This window comes from Podarcis pityusensis (genome assembly GCF_964106645.2).
Source record: "Podarcis pityusensis genome assembly, chromosome: 6".
In the NCBI taxonomy this organism is placed as follows: domain Eukaryota; kingdom Metazoa; phylum Chordata; class Lepidosauria; order Squamata; family Lacertidae; genus Podarcis; species Podarcis pityusensis.
In genome coordinates, this window is record NC_138030.1 from 53,313,667 (window position 1) to 53,336,671 (window position 23,005).

Consider the following 23,005-nt stretch of genomic DNA (forward strand, 5'->3'; position numbering starts at 1 on the left):
AAGCAGATTCTTTTTATCTTCTATTCATGCTACCTGCTGCAGGGATAGGGAGCCTGTGGTTTTCCAAATGTTGCTGGGGGTCTGACTCCCATCAATCCCAGACAGCATACCCAAGTGACAGAGATAATGGGAATTGTAGTTGTGGTCAGGGTGTGTGGGTGATGTTTCTATGGAGACCTACAAACCAAGTCAGAACTTTTCCAGTTGCTCAAATAGAAGCTTCCTTGCTTAAAATCTACATGTCAGCTTTCCCCTTTGCATCAAAGCACCTCTGTCAAGATACACACAGAAATTAATAACACTATATTATCTGTAGTTGCTGATAAATGGTGCAAGAAAAATGATCGTATCAGCATCCAAGCCTCATAAACAAAGTCTCAGTGGGAAGGCAAAGAATATGAAGAGGGAAAAATGGTTCCCAATCAATATAACCATAGACGTCCAATGCAATTTAGGATGACACATTTTGAGTTAAGGACTGAGTCAATTATGCTGAAACATGTCTGTACCAAGGGAAAGTATGATAAGTTTTCAAAAAATGCATTTCGCTTTCTCTCACTGACATTGATAAACAGACTTATGGAATGGTAGAGCTGGAAAAACCAGGAAGTCAGGTAATATAGCTTGTTTGTAATGAATCAGAATTGTCCTCCTACAGCAACACCCAGGTCTAGTAGTTTAGTTCATCCAATGTGAATACCTTTGGATTGCTGTAACTAGGTCATAAAACACTAACGGTTAAAGTCAGGGTTCTGTAAAACACACCTGCACAACACTGTTGTTGTCTACACATTGCTGGCTTAAAATGCAGTTAGGTCATTCTTTTCCATAACTTGGATTGAATGTGGTTTTGGGGAAAACACATCAAACCACACTATTCCACAAGAAACAACAGGGCAGATACAAGCAGTGGAGGCTGGTCCACTAGGGCATAGTCTTCCCAAGAAGAATGACAAGAAATGTTTTTTAAAAACCCCCACAAAATCTCAAAGCTACACACTATTTATTGTGCCACACACATTTTATAATTCTATTTGAGCTCAGAGAAGTTCTGCAAACATTTCTATCCATCTACTGTTCTCTGGTCAATCAGCTCTCTTCACAGCTAATCCTAATCCCAAAGTATGACAGATTATGACAAATATGACACAGAGGTTCCTTCCATGTGTCTCTAAGCAGAAAAACCCATATGACTGACTGGGCTGCCAGAAAGCTGTTCTTAGGAGGCCTGTCCAGCACAGCTACTATAGCAGGTATGGGAAGAGTCAGGACTGTTTCAAAACATCAGACAATCAGAACCATGTGCTAGTTCTGGGAATGCTCAGAGCTGTTTCTCTGAAGGTCAGAGAAGCAACATGGAGTGTTTTCTACTTTGAGGAGCTTTTTTTGTTTCATTTCATATTTATTTTGTGACCTTACTAGAGAAAGAGTAAGCAAGCGAGAGTGATTCTCTTCCTGTAATAAAGGTAAAGGGAACCCTGACCGTTAGGTCCAGTCGCGGACGACTTTGGGGTTGTGGCACTCATCTCACTTTACTGGCCGAGGGAGCTGGCGTACAGCTTCCAGGTCATGTGGTACCTATTTATCTACTTCACTTTGACGTGCTTTCGAACTGCTAGGTTTGCAGGAGCAGGGACCGAGTAACGGGAGCTCACCCCATTGCGGGGATTTGAACCGCCTACCTTCTGATCGGCAAGCCCTAGGCTCTATGGTTTAGACCACAGTGCCACCCATGTCCTCTTCCTGTAATAAGTATCTGTTAATTGGGAGAAGAGTTGGTGGGTTGTGTATGTGTTGCAGCAAACTCTGTATTAACCATTTCCCTGTTTGAAACAAACCACTAATCAACTCAGATTTCAACAGGTGTGGCAAGTCCACAGCCTATAGGCTGGCTCAGACCTGCCAAGTGCCCTCAAATTGCCCACTAATGCCCCAGCCAAGTGGGTATCTTCCAAAGGAGTGGTCCTTCCTGTTTCCTGAGCAACCATATACTAGGCATGCAAGAGGAAGAAAAGGTGCCTTTGAAAGGTCAGGAAGAGGCACCGTTGGAAAACATCTCACTTTTTGCTGTAGTGAAAAAGATAGTGTCCCCCTCCTCACCACAGTGCTGCAGTTGGTGGTGGTGGTGGTAAGTTCTGTCTTACTGAAATACCTTTCTCAGCATTTGAGAGAGAAAGTGAATGGTGCCTGGTGAGTGTATTTCTTTGTAATCTAAATATGTTCTATATGTGTGGTGAGGGCACATGCATACACGCGTAATATATGTTTGGCATACCCTCCACTGTCTTGTGGCCCTTGGTGAAGTGGCTGATTTCCAGTAATGCCTTCATACCAATAACACCTTCAGCTGAAAAGAATAACCATTCTTTGTCTATGGAAAATGACACTGTCAAGAGAAACCCACGATGCCATTTTGGGTGGCTTATCAAGAATCCGTAGCAAGGATCAGTGAATCCCTAGAGAACAGAAAATGTATGATTGCTTCAGAACATGTCTGCTGAAAGCATGTTGAAGGGTTGCACAACAAATAACTCAAACCACATTATCACTAGGCCAATTGGGTTATGTCAGTTTCAGCACAAATATTTTTAAGCATCTCAACGCTCTCATCAAAGAACGAAGGATGGAATGCGGTCGACAAAAAAGTTGACAATGACCTTTGGGTGGTGAAGCTGTTGAAAAAATTTAAGCCAGGGAAAATACCAAAGAACTATGAATAAGAACATCTAACACTTTAGTTTTTCTTTTCTTAGCAGAAATTATTGTGGTAGCACTGGTATGCATTGGTCTTTATCTCCTTGCATCCCTTTCTTTTCTTATTGGGAGAAGACGCATATAAGATACAGGTTTTTCATGACACAAATAAGTAATGATTTTCTTTATCTGCTTGCTTACCTGGAGAAAATATAGCATAAGGATTTTAAATGTCACAATAAGTGCTGTCAGTTAAAAAAAAAATCTGTGCAATTTTAATATTTAAACTTAACTGACAGAAAAAGTAGGACAACCCAAGATATAAATATTGTTGTAGAAAGTATAAAATCTTAACTAATAAAACTCATTTATGTATGTGGCTCAGGTCACTTAAGGAAAAAAGTGAAGAAAAAATATTGTTCCCTCCCTTCTCAAAAGAAGAGATTCACAGTCAATGGGGAAATGATCACTGGGTTTTATGGGGAAGGAAGACTCATGGCTCAGTGGTAGACCACACATTCTGAATGTAGGAAAATCCCAGGTTCAATTCTTGGCACCTCCAGTTAAATAGCACAGCTCTATACATGCTTATTCAGACATAATGCCCCCTGTGTTCAAGGGGGGCTATCTTCTAGAAAGTGTGTTTAGGGTTGCAGCTAAAGTATCGTAAATAGTTGTCGAGTCACCACCGGCTGGGGTAGGGAGTCTTGGGCTAGAGGAACCATTAATTTGACTCCTTCTAAAGCGTCTGTATTTTCTATAGTTAAAAAAAATGCATCAAAGTTCCTCAAAAGTACATGATCTGCATGCTCCATGCTCCATAACTTCAATTCTCTTTAGCAACTGTTGATTGTTTTATGGCACTGATTCCATTTCTGGGATTGGTATCAGTCTTTGTAGGGCTTGTATTTCCCCCTCAGCACACACATTGGCTCATTTACTTGTGCAACCTGAAGAGATGTGTTCTGCTGGCACCTTACTGGGATGCTCCTGCCTTCTGTTTTTGATGTACTGGACTGCAAATGTTTGCATGTCGGCTGTTGTGTGGATGCTCTGTAAGCTGAGGAAAAACTGAAGCAAATTGTTGTTTCATTCCACTCAGTTCTAATACTAATATTTTCTACAAATGACATCTTACTGGGGGGAAATGTTCTTCCAATCCAGCATTCCTAGTGGTCTGGTTTCTTCCCAGCATCTCTGGTTCTCCTGATGAAAGCATATAGAGAGAGGAATAATCAGTAGCTCATTAAAAATAATAATGGAGGAGGGTAGGGTGATAGTGAACCATTTCCCCCCAATCCAGTACAAGGCAGGGCATGTTGCTTGTGAACTTTCTTCACTTTGATAGACTAAAGGGGATGAACGTAGTCTTCTGTGTGGAATACATTCATCATTTTTCTTCAGGTCTCGGTGGAGGAATTCTCAGGTTATTTCCCCCTTTGCGCTTCAAAAAAGTGTGAAACAACTTAGGAGGAGGTGGGTCCCTGGAGGACAAAATGAAACCAAAATGACACACAGCTACAGCCACTAGGGCAGAGTACAAGAGACAGGAACATAATGTTATTGGATCCATATGTCTACTGGACGTACTGGGGTCCACTATTTCCAAACGTTTCAGTCCCTGGAACACAAAGTTCCTCATATTCCCAGCAGTAGTCGTTCAGATCACCGTGTAAGGCCCTCATGAGGACAATATGTCCGTTCAAATGATACCCGAATGATCTTAATGGCAAATCCTTTCTGTCATTTCTTTCTGTGAGGGGAAAAAGAAAAGATATGTAATTATTTTTGAAGAAGAAGTCTGTGTCCACAAAACCTTTAGGAAAACAACTGTATGATTCAACATGGTGTACAAAGGACCTTGAATCTCTCATAGGGTTGGGACCTTTGAAAGTGATTGCGGATGGTCTAGTCACTCATCCCATCAGTGACGCAGAATGGGTACGGTATCAAGAGGCTTTCTGTTACTGTGTTATAATCCAGGGTATTTAATCATTGCATACAAAAGTGGAAAATAGCCTACTAATGCATAGTAATAGCTATATCCTTTTATTATTCTACACAGTAATTTTAGCTTTCATAGCAGATAGGACCAAAAAAAAAAATTTGTGCCAGGTGTTATACCATCTTCCAGGCAATAAGTCTTAAAATTTATCTGAATATGCTGCATTTCTACAACCAAACAAAGAATCTGTTTTGTAGTCCAACTTTCTAGGGGTCCATTTGAAAAGCATGGTTGCTGGCACACTTTGCTGCCTACAGGAGCCTACTCCAACCCACACCCCCAACATATCCCCCCCCCCAAACTGAAACAATATTTAATTGGTCAGACAGCTAGGCCTTCTCCCCAAAATATGTTTTGATGGGGAGGGGATTCCAAAATGTGAACAGTTTATCATCTACCACTGAGAATCCCCTGTGCAGTGTGTATGTATGTATGTATGTATGTATGTATGTATGTATATTACATTTTTATACCCCTGAATTATTCTAATTTCTAACTGGTATAAAACAGTGCCTCTGATACTCAACCCACAAATCATGTCTTAGGAGGATACCTTGCTCAACGGTATTAAAAGCTGCCAACAGAATAAGAAGCAAGAGAAGACTCACTGACTCCTGCTCTGCATTTTCTCAGTGCAGGTGATCCATTAGCCAAAGCTAATTCAGTCTCAAAACCACGGCTGAACCCGGAGAGTCCATACCCTTTAAGAACTGCTGCAACTGCTCTGCCACCACATTCTCTGCTACCATACTCAAGATAAATGGACAGCAGTTATTGCCAACTGCAGGGTCCCAGGGTGGGAAGTCAATACACTGCTGTTAAGGACAGCCTATGCTGCTTCAGCATATAGCATGAATTAGATGCAAAGGTTCCCTTCCCCCAACAGACTGTTCCTTTGATAGAAGGGTTCCTTTCGTATCCCCATACTGCACATAGGAGGGAAAGGGACTTGCCCTTCACCACCTAAATAAATTCATGATTTCAACCAATGCACAATATTCCAGACTGATTAAATTAAATTAGTTTGATCTGATGGATGTTTGCAATATTTCATTGAATGTGCCAGTTAATCCAGGGGAAATATATGACTCAAGACTCTGGATTAATCTGTTGCATAAAAAATAAAATAAATCCCCCTTCACTTATTTCACAATAAACTCTTAACGTTTTGTAAGAAATCTGAGACAATGCAGTGGGTTTTTTTCTTGGTAGACATTATTACATTTCTGAATTGATTTCAGCTTAAAACAGACTAAAGCGTTTAGGTTTGAAAGAAATAAGATTCTGAAGCAAGACATGGACAGCAAAAAATAGGACAGAATTTCAGTGTCTCTTTGAGTTGCCTTGGTGATAACCAAAAGGGTCAACAGAAGCTGATAATCCACAAAGGGTTGTGTTGGGTCTGAAAAGAATCCAATTTCGACTTCTTCGCTGTTTTCCTTTAATACCATGAAGAAAGCATAGGTAACAAAAGGAAATATGCACAATATGTGTAAAAGGGAGTTAAAAACAACATCCTATCAAATATCACTTGGCACGAAGAAAAGAGGTTGAACTAGTGAGTGACATTTACATATAAAGAGCTCCTGAGTCTGGATTTATATAGCCATGTGTTTTATGTGCAAAGGACTAAGGAGCATGGGAAGAAACGTCATTTGTGAATGACAATGGAGAGAGTCTCTTTATGATATTTGAACTGTACAGTATTGAAAGAAAAGCTTACACAACTCAATGAAAGCTTATCATCTGATAATCACCAGGTGAACTGCTCATGTGAATTCACCAGACGCAAATCCATAGTAATAGAGGCAGCAATATAAATGCATTATTGTGGCACGTGATCAGTCACTTGTCTAAATCAGGAGTGAGGAACCTTCAACCTGTGGGCCAATCTTGGCCTGACAGGGGGTCAAATTTGGCTTGTAAGGTCATTTTTAAAGAAACCACACCCACCTGCCAATCAGCTGATTTCACTTCAAGAGTGGGTGACCTCAGTGGCTAGCAGGCTGGTAGCAGTTGATTCTCTTCCCTTTCTGGTAAATCATGCATGCAGCCAAAGCAGTAGGATTTAACTCCAGCTCATCAGCTGATGGACAGGGGTTAAATCCTGCTCAGTTTGGCTGTGCATGCCTGTTTCATGTTGGGAACAGGCTCGCAGAGCCAAATCTCAGCGCAGGGCTCTTTGAAAGCCATTTTGCCAACAGCCCTGAACTGCTTTTTAGACCTCCAGGTTTCAGTCCTGTTCCTGGGGTATCCATGGTCATGACAAACCAGTTTCCTGGGTTTTCTGCCATGCTCATAAGCTGGCATTTTCTTTGTTGTCACAAACATTCCAAATGCCGGTGGAAGTAGGAATGAGCAAATCTGAACCTCACAGTCTTTGGGTTGCATTCGACACTGCACAAGCAGAAGTCCACATGCGCAATAGTGTTTCCCCCATGCTCCCACAAGACCCACTCCGGCGGGTCCCCCAACTCTCTGGTGCAGATTTTGAGCATGTGCATAGGGCTGCAGGGGACAGGAGGGGGGAGTTCAACTGCACAAACAGAATTCTGCTGGGTGAGCGGAACAGTAGTGTTGGATACAACACTTTGAGAATATGTCAGACCATCTATGAATTGCCACAATAGAGTTAGCAAGGGCAGCAGGAGGGGTGGAGAGATGACCAACCACATACGAAGAGGCGATGTCAGCTGGTGCCAAATAGATTCTATTGAAGAAGGCTTCGATCTGAGGACAAAGGGTTAAGCCCTGGAAGCAGAAGCCCACAGCATGAGAAGCTGGAAAAGACAAGTCGCTAACATCTTGAATGCACTTGGTTTGTATTAGTCCCATTCTAGCTAGTGGGGTTATTCTTGTTTTAAGCTAAATGAAAACTGAAAACATGTTCTATTATGTAACATTTGCCTGTGCAATCCAAACATTCATGACCATCTTCAAGTTCTGAAGAATAACAAAAAAACAGAAACGTCAATTCCAGGATTCTGTCTGCCTGGGGAACACAGTGAGAGTTTCTGCTTTTCCAATCAAGATCTCTTAACACTTCTGTTAAAACAATATTTCCCACCCCCACGGCCTAGTCATTCCACCCACAGATCTGAAAACTTAAAAAAAATGAGTTGAAGTATATTATTTGCAAGTATTCATCTCCCACTCATTTTTTAGTGAGGAATATGTGTGAGTGAGTGTGTACACATGCAGGTGTGTGTGTGTGGCAAAGACTAAATAATCTCTGAAACAAAAGCAACAGATTTGTGCCAAGGAAAGCAGGGGCATATCTAGGGATTGGCTAGATTGCCCCCAACTAAGGGCGCAGGCCCGGCAGGGTGTGTGTGCAAAAATCATGCCTCTCTACTTTGGCTCAGAAGCAGCTGAATTTCGACTTCCGGGGTGGCGCCATTGGTAATGGCGGATTCCCTCTGATCCGGAGGGACTGGCTCCACGGAAAACGGGTCTGTTCCGCTACGGCGAAGCGGGGACCCTTTAAAAAATCACAGGCGGATGAAGCCTGTGACCATGGGACTCGGCGGGCACCTTTCGCGCCCCCCCCAATTCGTAAAGGAACCCAATTACGGGCTCCGGAGCGAAGAGGGGCTAGTGGCGCGGTGCTGAGAGTCAACTGCTTTTTCCGTGGAGCAAAGCCGCACAGCCGTTGCCGGAGAGCACTACCTTTTTCCTGGGACAATTTGGCTACAAAAACAACTACCCGTGAGCAGATCAAATTTGGACAATTGGACTTTAAACAATGATCTGTGAGTAGAACGGAAAATTGGATTAAGAAATTCCTCTTAATTTGGCACTGAAGCGGGAAGGTCTAAACAGGAAGTCAGCCTTCCGTTTCTTGTAGATAGATTAAAGCAAAGACATGGCAAACTAGAGTTTAGAAAATCGTTTTTAAAGGATCAACTTTCATCATCTAAAACTACTGAACCCCCTTCGGAAGCAGGAGAAGAGGGGGGATTTTTTCCGGACTGTTTAAACCTGCAGAAGAGAGTGTAAAGAAAAGTAATTTTCTACTGTCTTGAGCCTGGGAGCGGGGTGTCAGGACAGACGTTTTTGGGAAGTTCATTGACTATAGACAAATGTTTTTGACAGACAGTTAAAAGAAGAGAAACATAGTGATTTCATTGTTCTCTTTCGCATTTTAAAGGAACAAATATTGACAAAATATCTGAAAAAGGAAACTTTGTTGTTAGATCTGCTGTTAAAAAAAGAAAAGAAAGAAAAGAGATTGATACAAATAGAAGTTCTTCCCCTAGAGGGAGCTTGTGAAACTGTTATTAAATTTGAACTGGGGAGCTTCGTAGCTGCAAACAGATTAAGATCGTGGGAACAGACTTCTGACCTTGCATAACAATGTATTCAGAGGCTCTGGTGCGTGCTTTCTGCAAGACAAGTGCTTTATTGGAACAGTTACATGAGAAGACGGATTTGATGACTGTTGCGATTAGAAATTTTGGACAGGTAGTGGGTATCTATATAGAGCCCACCCAGGAATCAACTCAGGAGTGTGCTCTGACAGATCAGATGAGGGAGGAGGTTGTTGCTGGACCTCGGGTGGCAGAGATGGAGGGAGCTGTGGCCCAACAGGAACATGAGTTGTTGGATCTGACAAATGAACTTGGAAAAAGCCAGATTTGGAGAGATAGAGTTTTGTTTGGTTTGGAGATGGGAGGCTGGATAGACCCCCATATGCAGGGATGTCTTGACTTTTCAAGTCTGGCAATGGGCCGTGAGGAGTTTGGGGTTGTGGGGGTCCTCAACTCTGGAGGGACCTTGAAACATGCTTTTAAATACCACATGGAGTTCAGTGTGGACTATGGAAAAGGGGCTGATCTGTCGAGAAGGGACAAAAATACTGTCAAGTTGGAGTTTCCACGAGTGAAAGGACCAGGAGACAAAGTAAAGTACAGGTATAAAGATGAAGCAGATCTGCGGAAGGGACATGGAAGAGACTTAAGGGCCTCGGACATAAGATTACCAGGTTAATGAACTAGATGGATGGGATAGAAAGGACTGACAAAACCCGGGACCAGGAGGAAGAGACGTAGGATGAAGATTGGAAGAAAGTTTTAAAAAAATTTTATTTAGGATTGTTTTGTAAAATTAATGAGTATTAGAAAAATGTTGAAACGAAATTATTTGGCTTTAGCAGAAATGTTAAAAAGAACTATGCAAGAATATGTTATGGTTATGAGAAATTGGTATAAATAAGATTTAAGTTTTAAGTTTTAGGGTTTTTTATTGTAAGATAAGGTTAAAATAGATTAAGGTAATTTAATGACAGAATATTATGAAAAATGGGAAGGATTTGCTGTGATAATTAATAACTAGAATACAAAAAAGGGAGGTGTGAGGAGGTTGATGAAATAAGGTAATGACAGTTAAGGATTTGAGAATATTGGATTTGTTTTTAAATTTTTGTGGTTTACTTTTGTTTTTTGATTTTGATGTGTTATGTGTGTTGGTTTTGCTTTTTGCTTTTGATTTTTATCGATTTGTATTGTTTGATTGCTGTTTGTTTTTCCCTTGTTTTTTCTTCTTCTTTGTCTTTTTGTTTTTTCTGTAATTTTAAAATGCTTAATAAATATCATTTAAAAAAAAAAAACAGAAGCAGCTGAATTTCCAGACTGGCTTTCACTTTAAGCCAGTAATAATTATTTAAGCAAATAATAATAATAATAAATTTATTCTTGGCTTAAAATGAATGCCAGTCTGAAAATTCAGTTGCTTCTGATGCTGCTTCATTTTCTACCTTTATTATCACACTTCAGATTTCCAATTTCCCCACCTTTTGTTCACACTTTCTCCTACCTTCTGGGTACCACCTCCACATCAGCTTGTTTAAGTCCTTTAATTTTTCTTCCTGACACAAACAGTGACCCATCTCTATATCAGACAACATTCGTTATGCTGAGAAGGTCCCCACAGCAGCTCCTGTCTTTCCCAGAAATAATCCAAGGCTTTGCCAATGTTATTACTTGTTGCAACAAATCTGTTTTACCCTAGCAAAACAAATTATTGTTTCCTTAGGAGACACATCTCTAAAATTAGTCTCAGGCCAAGAGAGTAAAGCCATTCATTTTATACAACCAAGTAGAATGAAGGAAATTATCTAGAGGCTCAGTTCTGAAAAAGAAGCCCACAATGTTTAATTTAAAGTATTCCAAAGCCAGTAAATTGATGGGGGAGAATCTAGCCATGAAACAAACACACACACGAGCACACACACGCGCGCGCACACACACACACACACACACACACACACAGAGATTTGAAGAGGTCACTTTATCTCAACTCTACTTTCGCTTCTGTGAAATGGAGAAATGATGACATAATTTGAGGTTATTACCAGCTGAATTGCATCGGTTATTTCCCCTTTCCTTAAAGAATGCATGACATGAGATATTGAGGGGAAAGGACTGCAGAGACATGGAGTCGGGTTGATGCCCAGATTTCAGAAGTCTTCCAATCTCTTGAAGTTTAACCTACCCTCTGGAATGTGGTGCTTCCATTTCATGCTGACCTAGCATTTCACCCACAGCCACCAGGGCCAGGAAGAATTTCAGTTTTCAAAAAAAGGAAATCTTTCATCTGCCTTTGTGAAATGCAGTGAAGTTTGATGCTAAAAACAAGGATTCATTTTTCTTCCTCTTATTCATAAGCTCACATGGTTCCTCAAGGTCATAAGAGGCCATAAGCTCTGTCTCCATGATGCAATATCATTTAGAAACGTAGCTATGCCTATAGGTTTGTCAATTCAGAGAGCACCTGAAACCATAGTTAGGAAAACCATGGTTTGCACTACCATGGTTTATTATTCTGGCTTACATTCCTGACTTAGTGATGATAGTACATTTCATGTCAATACCATATTGGATGGTTACTTGTTAGTTGAGGACATTTCAGTATCCTTGCTCACTAGAATACATAATAATATAATCATGACTCAAGACAGAGGGGAAATGATTTTTTGTGTACAGCTGGTAGAGCATGAGACTCTTAATCTCAAGGTTGTGGGTTTGAGCCCTACACTGGGCAAAAGCTTCCTGCATTGCAGGGGGTTGGACTAGATGACTCTTGTGGTCCCTCCCAACTCCACAATTCTAGGATTCTATCAATTTCATAGTGAATGTGTTAGACAGACAATGCTTGCTGCACATGGATCACTTTGAAAGTGGGAATCAGCTGTGAATGTTATAATATCCCAGTACAAGAAATTAAGATAAATCCATATATTCTTTCTAGAATATATGGTTGGAAAAGACGGTACAAGGTCAGAGGCATATAAATTCACACTCGGAAACACGGCCAGCAAGCAACACTAACTGGGAGTTATTGTCACTTTGCAAGGACAATTGGGGAGAAACTTCCTCTTATTATGTCTTAAGGGAAGCAGCAGGAAGGAGGGAAGTGGATTAGAATTGATTTTTGTTGTTGTTCTTTTCAGCCTCTTCGGCTTCCTGATCTCTAATTACCTTTTAGGGTCAGCTGAAATATAGCTGCTCTTATGGATGTGAAACATTGTACCCATTCTCTCATCTGTTAAGAAGTGACTAATTTTGACTATATTGCCAAAGTTTAGAGAGATCAGGATTTCAGTTGTAGCACTCATGGGGCTTGTGCATACTATTTATTTATTACCATTTATTACCCACTCTCACCCTAAGGTCTCAGGGTAGGTTACAACAATTAAAACACACCATTAAAAACAGTTCAAAATGCTAATCATCACCATCAGTTCATCCATCCTAGCTGATTCTTAAATGGAGCCTTCTAAGAATAATTCCTAGACAGTGAAAAATTTGTGTTTATAGTGTGAAATAGTTGATGTGGTGCACATACGCATATGGCATTCTTCTTAAGGTTGCCTGGCCAGCACTCTGCTCTGAACTTTGTTTTAAAAAACAACAGGGTAGTCTCCTGACAGCTGGGAATCTCTTTCAAGCCTTTGGAATGTGATCTCCGTAAGAGCTTGGAGATGCTGACAGCCCTCCTGGTGACCTAAAGTAGTGCTAATGTGTAGTTTGCAGTGCAAACTTAAAGAGTTTTTGGAACACTTTAAGTCTCCAGTGCTCTTCCCTCATCCAAAAGGTGTTCCTGCCAATCAGAAGCAGGGTGCATAATAACAGTACCTATGTTCTTACCAGAGGCTCTAATTCCCTTTGGTCGACCAAGCTGAACTCGCTGATAAAGTAGTAAAAGTGCTTGTAGCAGGTGTTGACGTGAGCTTCGGCACCCATGCTGATGATGCTGTCAAAATGGTGGATGTAGACATGGACAAAGACTCTGAAGAGGCGGGTGAGGATCTTGGTGCAGACCTGCTGGAAGTTCTTGGGGAAAGGAACACCTGCAAGACACAAGGGGTGGGGGGTGGGGAGTGTTTAGAGCTTTCAACACTTCTGTGGGACATTAGGCTCTATATAGGGCCTTGCATTTGTGGATCCTTCCTTTTATTCTTATTTATTTATTTTTACATTTAGGCCTCAAGGTGCTCAAGGCAGCATGCATGATTACCCCCTCCCCATTGAACCTCACAACAGCCCTGTGAGGTAGGCTAGGCTGAGAGATGATGATTGGCATAAGGTCATCCGATGCACTTCATGGCTGAGTGGGGGGTTTGAACCTTAGTCTCCCAGGTCCTAGTCCAACACTCTAACCACTCCAACGCCCTGGCTTTCTTAAGGACAACAGCTATTGTGTTCTGGTGTGCACAACAGGGGTAGCTCAGTGGTAGCCTTCCAGATATTGGTAGACTACAGCTCCCTCCGTTCCTGGCCATTGATCTTGCTGGCTGGGGCTGATGGGAGCTACAGTCCAACAGCATCTAGAAACTACCATGTTGGCTACCCCTGGGAGGTAGCATGGCCCAGAGGTGATTCCTCAAATAGTACAGAGATAGCTGATTTGGTTTGTTACCCACTTCCCTAAATTCCCTGGTACAGGCACATGTTTATGGCTTTTCAGTTCTGAAAAAATGTATTATACAGTGGTACCTCGGGTTACAAATGCTTCGGGTTACAAACACTTCAGGTTACAAACTCCGCTAACCTGGAAGTAGTACCTTGGGTTGAATACTTTGCCCTATGATGAGAACAGAAATTGTGTGCTGGTGGCAGCAGCAGGAGGCCCCATTAGCAAAAGCGTGCCTCAGGTTAAGAACGATTTCAGGTTAAAAACGGGCCTCCAGAACTAATTAAGTTCGTAACCTGAGGTCTCACTGTATAGGGCTTCAAAAACATCAGTAAGTGGTCCACCAAGACCCACAGCAATTTTATAGTGGTCCATAGAAGGGGACAAGGGGCGGGGAGTTTGGAAACTACTGCTTGAGTGTTTACTGAATACATGAAACCACACTAAACCTGCAGGGGGAGCTAGAGGATATCCTTAGCACTGAATGGAGCGGCACTCTGTTACCACTCTCATAAAAACAACTATATACAACTTGATCACAGTAATGGGAAACAGATGAAACAGCCCCCTAAATGATCCACCACATGTGTTCCATTGTCATGCACACTGCACAGATGAAAAGAGGAATAACCACAAACAATTAAGGGGTCTGACAGTTACATTTTATTTTCAAGCAGGTCTCAGCTCATCCGTGTTTCCCACAAATGCATTCCAGAGTCTGAAGACAAGCCTAATGAACCAATTATGCACCTGATTTTAATGAAGTCTGGAGTTGTTGGCAGGATTCATAGACACAAAGTTGCACCTGCAATAAGACATGCAGGTTTCAGGTGCGCTAATGACTGGGAAGTCAACAAGTGCTGTTGTCGTGCTGTCTGGAGCTTAAAAGCTCTTTTTGCTGTGACTTGTAGAGTGGAAATAACTACAGTAGAATCACAGAACTACAAAAACCTTGAGACGGCTGCTCCAGGACACTCAGGGATTGTTCTTCCTCTTGAGAGTACAAATTGAAAGCACTTTGAATTAAAAGTGGAGAGTGCAAATGCTCATTTAAAGAATCAGAAAGGCTTCTTTTCATGCATCCACAGACCTCTTGTGAAAGATGGAAAGCAGTCATTCTGATGCTCTAGTTGCCATGAAAAAAGTCTAGTCAGGCTCTGTTGGAGTCCAGACAGTTTTCACATGTGCATACGCTGCTATAGGCACTAGATTTGAATACCAGACTAGTCTTGTCAAATTGTGGGCTCATAAAGTCCATATTACATCCTGGGGGATCAGTTTCTGGACAGTGTCTCTTTAAAATAGGCACACGCCCCCCACATGCTTGTGCCACTGCTACATGGCCTGCAGTCCCCAGCTTGATTTCTCTTACACTGTACAGTGTAAAGATGAAATAACAGCTGAACAGCACTTTGTATGCTGAAAATACACTGATGTGAGTAGCAGTTTGGAGACCTGACTTCTCAATGCTGCATGTCACTGCCATGGGGAGGGGCAAGGCAGCTCTGGCCACCCTCCCCTGCTGACCGCTATTGATTAACTCTAATCTCCATAGATAACAGTTTCCCCCCAATGAATGAATAATTATGCACAGTTGTGAAAAGTTATTCAAGTTTCAGAACCTTGTAGTGAGCTTTGGTACATCATTCTAGACTTCTCTATTCCAGTGAGAGCCCTTTCTGCCGTACATTGTGAACGCAAGAAGCAAACTGTCAACAGTAGACGAGCAGGCAGGAAGTGCCTGGCACGGTGGCTTGGATGCAGATAAAGGCTTCCCTCGAGCCAGGAAGTGCGGTGGAAATCTGATAAGCAAGACATCCTTTTTGATGTATGATGGTTCAAACCTCTTGATGGCTTGCTGGCCACCCACAACCATTCTGCTCAGGAAATTCAGCTAGTGGTTGACCAGCAAACTCCAGCTTCACCTGGAAGTTAATAGGTTTTCTAGATCCTGCCACCTGGTTGTTTGGCTAGATGTCATACTGAGATTGTGTTTTTGGGCGATGATTTCCATCATGAAATGAAGTTTCCCATAAGGGCAAAAAAAAATTTTTTTAAAAAAACTTGTTGAATTTCCTGCGGTGGTCCATCTAGCCCAGCACTCTGTTCTCTCAGTGGACAGCCAGATGCCCGTGAGTAACCTGCAAGCACAGGTACACTCTCTCTTCCTGCGGTTTCCATCACCTGGCTATTCAGAAGCATTACTGCCTCCTACCAGTGAGGCAGAGAATAGTCATTAGGGCCTAGTAGCCACTGAGAACCTTATTCTCTGCGAAAGCCGGTTCTGTCTCACTGTCATCTCTGGTCAATCAGATTTTGTATACTTTTTTTAAAGCACCTGCAAAGAAAGATGATAATTGGATGAGTGTGCCTACAGTAGGGAGCAATGCCTCCATCATATCATATCTGAAAGAAACTATTGTCCGTCTACCACCACGTTTGCACATGGAACAGGGTAACAGAATGGTACTGGTTGGATGGGGAGTTCTCTTTCGGAGACAGATGCTTTCACACAGCATCACTTAACCCAACAAGGAAATAATGAGAAGTGGTGTATTAATGCATTATAAATGAGAGGCATTAAGAGCAAATAAATTACAGGACAGAATGTTAAAGGATTTGTCTCTCCAAGCCAAGATTTTGTCCCCCCGATGCGTTCAAATGAAGCCTGGTAATGGGATTCCTTGTTATTAATCACTACAAAGTAATTGTAGGAATTAGCAATTATCCAAAACAACGGCACATATACAGTGAATTTTTTTTCCAAACCCCATGAGACATGGGCATTGTTAACAGCCTCTCTTTATGAATGTGTGTGTGTTTTAAACCAGCACTTAATGGCAATGGTACAAGAACAGCTGCACATTGTTGCACGGCATTAATTCTGAAAGGAGACGGGGTGGCAATAACACAAGCAAGCCTTGACAAAAACCAGCCAGCTGCAAAAACAACTAGAAACATGCTGTGTCAAAGTGGCTACAACGGGAGAATAACCCAAAAGGCATCATATTATCCTTCCCCCACACCACACACAAATCCTTTGCCTTCTTTGCAAAAGGGCCTCGGGGACTGAAAATGGAAACTGCAAATAGTCAACAGTACAATGCAATCCTAGGCAGGTGGATTCAAAAGTAAGGATGGTATTCAAATAAGTTTTACTCACAGTAAGTAAAGGTAAAGGGACCCCTGACCGTTCGTGGACAACTCTGGGGTTGCGGCGCTCATCTTGCTTTACTGGCCGAGGGAGCAAGGACCGAACAACGGGAGCTCACCCTGCCACAGGGATTTGAACCGCCGACCTTCTGACCGGGAAGCCCTAGGTTCTGTGCCACCCGCGTCCCTTACTCACGGTAGGCCCATTTAAATGAATGAACATGACTAAGCTACGTAGGTCCATTCATTTCAATAGTATGGGATTCAACATCATGTTTCTGTGGAAACCATCGCATAGTCACATCCCACAACGTGCAGGAGGATTACAACAATGCAAATGAGCCCTGCACAGTTGCTTCATTTTAGGATGACCCATAGCAACACCTTGCTATTATTTGAAAAACGCCTGTTCCCACAGCTTGCAGTAGGCAGAGCAAAATTGCCCTACACTATCACTTCACCTTACAATGACCATATAGGCAATATTGTATTAATATTTGAAAAAATGAGATTGCACATGGGCCAAAACTAGATTAATAGTTCCACGGTAAGTTCAATGAACTTTCCTATTTATGTATTTATTCACTGCTTGCGTGTATATCCCATCTTTTTCTCCAAGGAGCTCAAGGTGACATACATGGTACTCCCCCTCCTCATTTGATCCCCACAAGAACCCTGCCAGGTAGGCTGAGAGGCAGTGACTGGCCCAAGGTCATCCAATGAGCTTCATGGCTGAGTGGAGATTTGAACCCTGGCCTCCGGGGTCCTACCAAATAAGTGAACACAGGACTGTAGCCTTAAGGGCAGTAGGGAGTGCAGTACAGGCTCTTGGTGGCAGCACCAAGCCTTGCACCTGCCTTGTATCTTTAGACAGAATTAATAGGGGCCCTGGCTCAATTGGCAGATCATATGCTTTGCGTGAAGAAGGCTCAATCTCTGGCATCTCCAGTTAAAAGGATCAGTTGCATATATGGGAAAGACTAGTAGGAGACAGTGTGGTGGGGACACCACTGCCCTCACCTGACCGCTGATCGGATGTGCTGGTCTGCTAGGAGGTGAAGGGGGAGGTGGCAGTTAAGGTCAGTGAATTGAGAACACACCAACCGAGCCAATCACACCAGTGCATTTGCATTGTGCCACTGACCTCACTGCCCCCCCTGCCCCTCCCCGTCCTGGTGAGCAGCAGCAATGTGACCAACCAGAGGCCAGATGAGCAGCAATGCCTGAGAGCCATGGCCAATTGACAGTACAGTGGTACCTTGGTTTTCAAACTTAATCCGTTCCAGAAGTCTGTTCCAAAACCAAAGCGTTCCAAAGCCAAGGCGCACTTTCCCATAGAAAGTAATGCAAAATGGAGCAATCCGTTCTAGACTTTTAAAAACAACCCCTAAAACAGCAACTTAACATGAATTTTACTATTTAACAAGACCATTGATTCATAAATTGAAAGCAATAAACAATGTACTGCAGTCACACAATCAATCAATCAATCAGTAGCTGAACTGGGTTCCACACAGTCACAAAAACAAACAAAAAAGAGCTGCAAAAACGAAAACGCAAAAAAAATAGAAAAAACCAGACAAACCTCAGCTTAACACTCAAAATGGAAGTGTGGCACTCAAAATGGAGCATGTTCAGCTTCCGAAAAAAGTTTGCAAACCAAAACACTTAAACTTCCGGGTTTGCAGTGTTTGGGTTCCAAGTTGTTTGAGTACCAAGGTGTTTGAGAACCAAGGTACCACTTTATTTTGAACTGGATGGACAAAGAGTCTGACCCTGAATATGGCAGCTTCCTATGCAGCACCTATTGCCTACTCACCTATCCTGGTAGGAAATATGTCCTCGTTATTAATTAAGGTCTCGATCCAGTCCATCAGCATGCACATATACTGGGGCGCCGACAGCTTGGTGGGCCTCTTGTAGCGGTAGTCATCCTGCCACCGGTACTCATACTTGAGGCCACCCGACATGATGGGGCAGCTCTTCTCGGTACAGAATTCTGACATGGTCCCATAGATGAGATTTATCCTGTTGAAGAAGTCCACAAGGTGCACTGCGATCCAGTCGTTGATGTTCTCCCCTGGGGGAAGCTGGACCACAGCTTTCAGGTCGAGTCCCGATTTCAGAGAGGCTTGAGCTTTCTTGTGCAGCTCAAAACGCTGGGTCCCCGGCTCAAATTTCTTCCGGGGGCGGAAGGTTTTGTCTTTGTTGAAAACTTGCTTAAGGCACAAAGCCATTCTGGGCTGGAACCAGCCAGGGTGATGACAAGGAGGACCAGTCTTTCCAAAGGACAATAAAAAATAAAAAAATCAGGATGGTTCCTAAAAGATAAAATGGACACAAAGTTTTTAAGTCAGTTGTTTTACAATATACAGCTTGGTTACAGTGTTCAAAACTTCCATTGTTCCAGGCACATTTTGCAACAGGGAATTTCATTAATGCAAGCAGTTTCTAAGCTCTGGGCGCAGTACTGTGCCTAAGATTTCAGATTAAAACTGCTGAGTGGAAGAAAAGGAGGACCTTTTCCTGCCTCCCCACTTCCAGCTACTCTCTGAAGACTGGAGAAGAGACCCACTTAGGGTGAGCAGATGAAAAACTAGACCATGTGAAAAATGAACATAATATTTTGGCTGCAGTTCATTCATTTTCAGCTTTGTATTCTTGTTCTAAAAAGTATGCACCCATAACCTAGGTTTAAGGTGGCATTTAGCTCCTAACTTTCATAACTCAGTTTCTAACGCTGCTTGGTTAGGTCAGGTCTTCAATTCAGGCAAAAACAACCACCACCAGATGCATTCTGGAATAAATTTGCATCCTCACAAAAATGACCTGTAGCATCTACACCAGGTTTCAGAAATCTTTATGGGCCTTTGGACACATTTGCAGACTGGATTATGGGTATCACTCTCCCTCCCCCCCCCCCCACACACATAAACACACAATAGACAAGCCACTCAAAAAACCTATTCTATTTGATACAGCATACTGCTTCTTTCCAGCCTAATTTCAGTGTGTGCTCAAGGACTCCACACTGGCAGCCCCTTGTCTACACAATCTCTCAGTGCCCACCATTTTGGCCATCACCATCTCCCGTTTTCATCACTCTGGAAAAATGATTGGCAGAAGTGCTCTAGCCTGATGTAAAATCCTTCTAAAGGAATAATAAGGAAGGATGCCGTATAGATAACTTGCTGTCAACCATGGGCATTACTTATTTCATAAATGGTTCCCAATGAGGTATCAATTCACAATACGAACGTACATGCTTTATAACTCCAATGCTTGTTAAACGATCAAGCCCCAGTGCTATTGGCTACTCAGGCCATCAAGCCAAGCAGGTTGCACAACACCATTCTTAGTGAGACTTTCTGAAACTGTGCAGAGATTAAAAAAATAAATAAAAATTCCAGCCATAGAAATGGCAAGGCAAACTACTGCTCAACTTGCTAAGGGGCTACTGATGGGGTCAACATAAATATTGCAGTCCTTCTCATAAAATTCACACTTCTCCTAGACCTACAGAGATAGGCTGTCTTCAGCCTCCACAATTCTCTGGGTTGTGTTTCTGAACCAAATATTTGCCATGCCCCAGCCCTTGCCTCACCAGAAGCAGAATCCTTACTCTTCAGTGATTTGTGCTCCAATATGATTAGAGAATGAAAACTGGAAAACGCTCTTATTATTTCTACGCCATTGCCAAGAAGTTCTTTTAAAGAAGAAAAGAATATCAAAGTGACACCTCAAGGCATATTCTAAAAATACATCTGTCCTTCTGGAGGGAGGGGGGGCAGTTTCCTCAGCAGCTGTGCCATTTCCAGCCCTAGAAGAAAACATTCCTTTTGCTTCGTCACTGGTGTGGCCGTTCAGTCCACATCTACTGGGAATACAGATGTTTGGCAGTTCACATCATTTTGTGGCTCTTGTTTCATAATGCTCCTTTTGCAGTGAAGGATATTTAAAAAGACCCTGGGGCTTCAGCTTCAAGTTCAATGGGTCCCAGGGGAGGAAGCAAAAAAGTTCTGAGCCATGGGAAGTCTCTTAAGCATAAAGGCCAGCAGGCACTGCTTTTGTGCAGCTGCCATTCAGCTGTGAAGAAGCCACTACGCTTAGGCACACCACAGCTTAAAATGATGCAGTACATGCCTAATACTGGCAGCATTGCACAGTCATCTAGGGGAAAGGATCCATCTCTTCTTTAAAAAAAAAAAAAAAATTACAGTGGTACCTTGGTTGTCAAATGGCTTGGCTCTCGCACAAATTGACTCCTGAATGCCACAAACCCAGAAGTATGTTAGCAAATCAGAAGCCGCATCTTGGTTTTCGAACAGTTCTGGGAGTCAAACAGACTCCCAGAATGGATTAAGTTTGACAAGCAAGGTACCACTGTATTTGAGACAAATATCAAAACACACAGAAGTTGAAACATACGCTCTGTGGGTTGTATCTAACAAAGCTGTACAACAGAACTTCCCCTCCCTTTTCCCTCTTCACGACACTGCAGGTCCTCAAAGAAAGTACCACACGGGGCATGGAGTATGGAACTCGCTCCCACCAGAGGCCGTGATGGCCAGCAACGTGGATGGCTTTAACACAGAATTAGATAAAATCATGGAGGACAAGGCTCCTGACCCTGAAGGCTAAGTTCTACTTCCACTGTTTCTGAATGCCAGTTGCTGATAACTACAGGAGGGAGAGAATGCAGTTGTGATCAGGTCTTGCTGGCTGGCTGCTCATGGACCTCTGCTTCAGTGCTGTGACAACACGATGCTGGACGAGATGCCTTACTGGCCTGAACCAGCAAGCTCTTCTTAAATCTGCTCTGGGGGTCCTCCTCAGCCCTCCGGAGCAGATTTGGTGTGTGCAGAGGGCACACAGAGGGAAGGAGAGGAATTTCCACTGCTCAGTTGGATGCCGTCCTGCTCATGCAATTACTTCGTTGAATTCATCCCTATATAAAAGCCACCTTCCTGTAAAACCCATCTACAAAAGACTGAAAAATTATTCCTTGTATCGGGGTTTAACCATTCAACTAGTGTCAAAGAGTTCTTTATAAAAACAACTACTGGGCTCCATTTTTCGCCAATGCCTTCAAATGCATTTGAAGGTTTATGGAACACTGTTCATTTGACTAATAAAATAACATTCCATAATTTCTCCCACCATTCTGGTTTCGGAGGTACCACCATGCAGGACTCCTCCTGTGATCATATGTTGACACCATGTGCAAGCTGTTAATCTTCGGTTTCCCCTTAAAAATAATAACAGAGGCCTGATGCTTTCCTGGCTGCTATCCATAGATCATTTGAAGGGAAAGCCATTTCAGCACGTAGACACTGTTTACGATGTGCGTGTGTTATGTATCTTGTACCTGAGGGATAAGCCTCTCCTCATGTTCTGTCATTCCGCAGAAGATTTTCATTGTGTTTCAGTAACAAAACTTCAGGTCCTCTTCAGTTCAGGCATTATCTTGTGCACGCAGATCTGCATCCAGCACATCAGCACAGCGGAGAGCTGTCAAGCATCAGCTAAGGCATTTATCTGGGGAAGCACATGGGCCCTGAACACTTGCTTCCCTGCCGCTGCTTCACGACTGTTCTTCATTCTGTGCACATTTTGAACACTATTTTTAGCATTGTTTTGGTGGGGAAATAAGTTCTGCATTCCCACAGTCTCTCGGATTCAGTAAAGGCAAAAGTTATGTAGGATACTTTCACAAGCTGCTTTTAAAGAATGCAAAGGTTTTGTAAGCAGTAGTGGTGCTTCACACATGACACTGTTCTTACATTAAGGGTAGGAAAACTGTGACCCTCCAGATATTTAAGTCCAGAGTCTAAAATTAACTTAACTTGCCCTCCTATATACTACTTCAAAACAGAATGAGGTAGAAAGGGTGATCCTGGACACAGTCTACAGCTACTTGAGTCTCTGTCAAAGAGCCGCAAGACAAAATGAGCTTGTCATCTCAGTCCTGCCTTTTCAGGTTTGCTTCCCAGCCAGCCAAGTGCTGGATGACATTTTGGTCCTGTCATATAACACTATGGCTACCAAACCTGGAATGTTTTGCTTTGGAAGCTGATAATCATGATGCCAGCACCAAATCTTTATACTCCCAAAATCTCCACATTTACTGTTCCCCCAAAAAAGAAGCAGTATCTTTACTCTAAATCCTCAACTGGCTCGAGTTAAGCCACTACTCCCTCATTAAAATGCCACTAGAGCCTCAAAGTGTATATTATACAC

General features: G+C 42.6%; 1 protein-coding gene across 2 annotated transcripts in view; it reads right to left on the reverse strand.

Moving 5' to 3' along the window:
- Positions 1 to 2,946: 2,946 nt before the first annotated feature.
- The window catches only part of MOB3C (MOB kinase activator 3C), a 33,954-nt gene continuing 13,895 nt past the window's right edge, over positions 2,947 to 23,005 (reverse strand). For both annotated transcript variants that reach the window (XM_081009595.1, XM_081009594.1), the window contains exons 2-4: positions 18,585 to 19,086; positions 12,847 to 13,049; positions 2,947 to 4,447 (exon numbers count right to left, since the gene is read on the reverse strand). In XM_081009595.1, the coding sequence (XP_080865721.1) occupies positions 4,418 to 4,447; positions 12,847 to 13,049; positions 18,585 to 19,002 (651 nt within the window). In that variant the 5' untranslated portion in view covers positions 19,003 to 19,086 and the 3' untranslated portion in view covers positions 2,947 to 4,417. The remainder of the gene's footprint in view (positions 4,448 to 12,846; positions 13,050 to 18,584; positions 19,087 to 23,005) is intronic.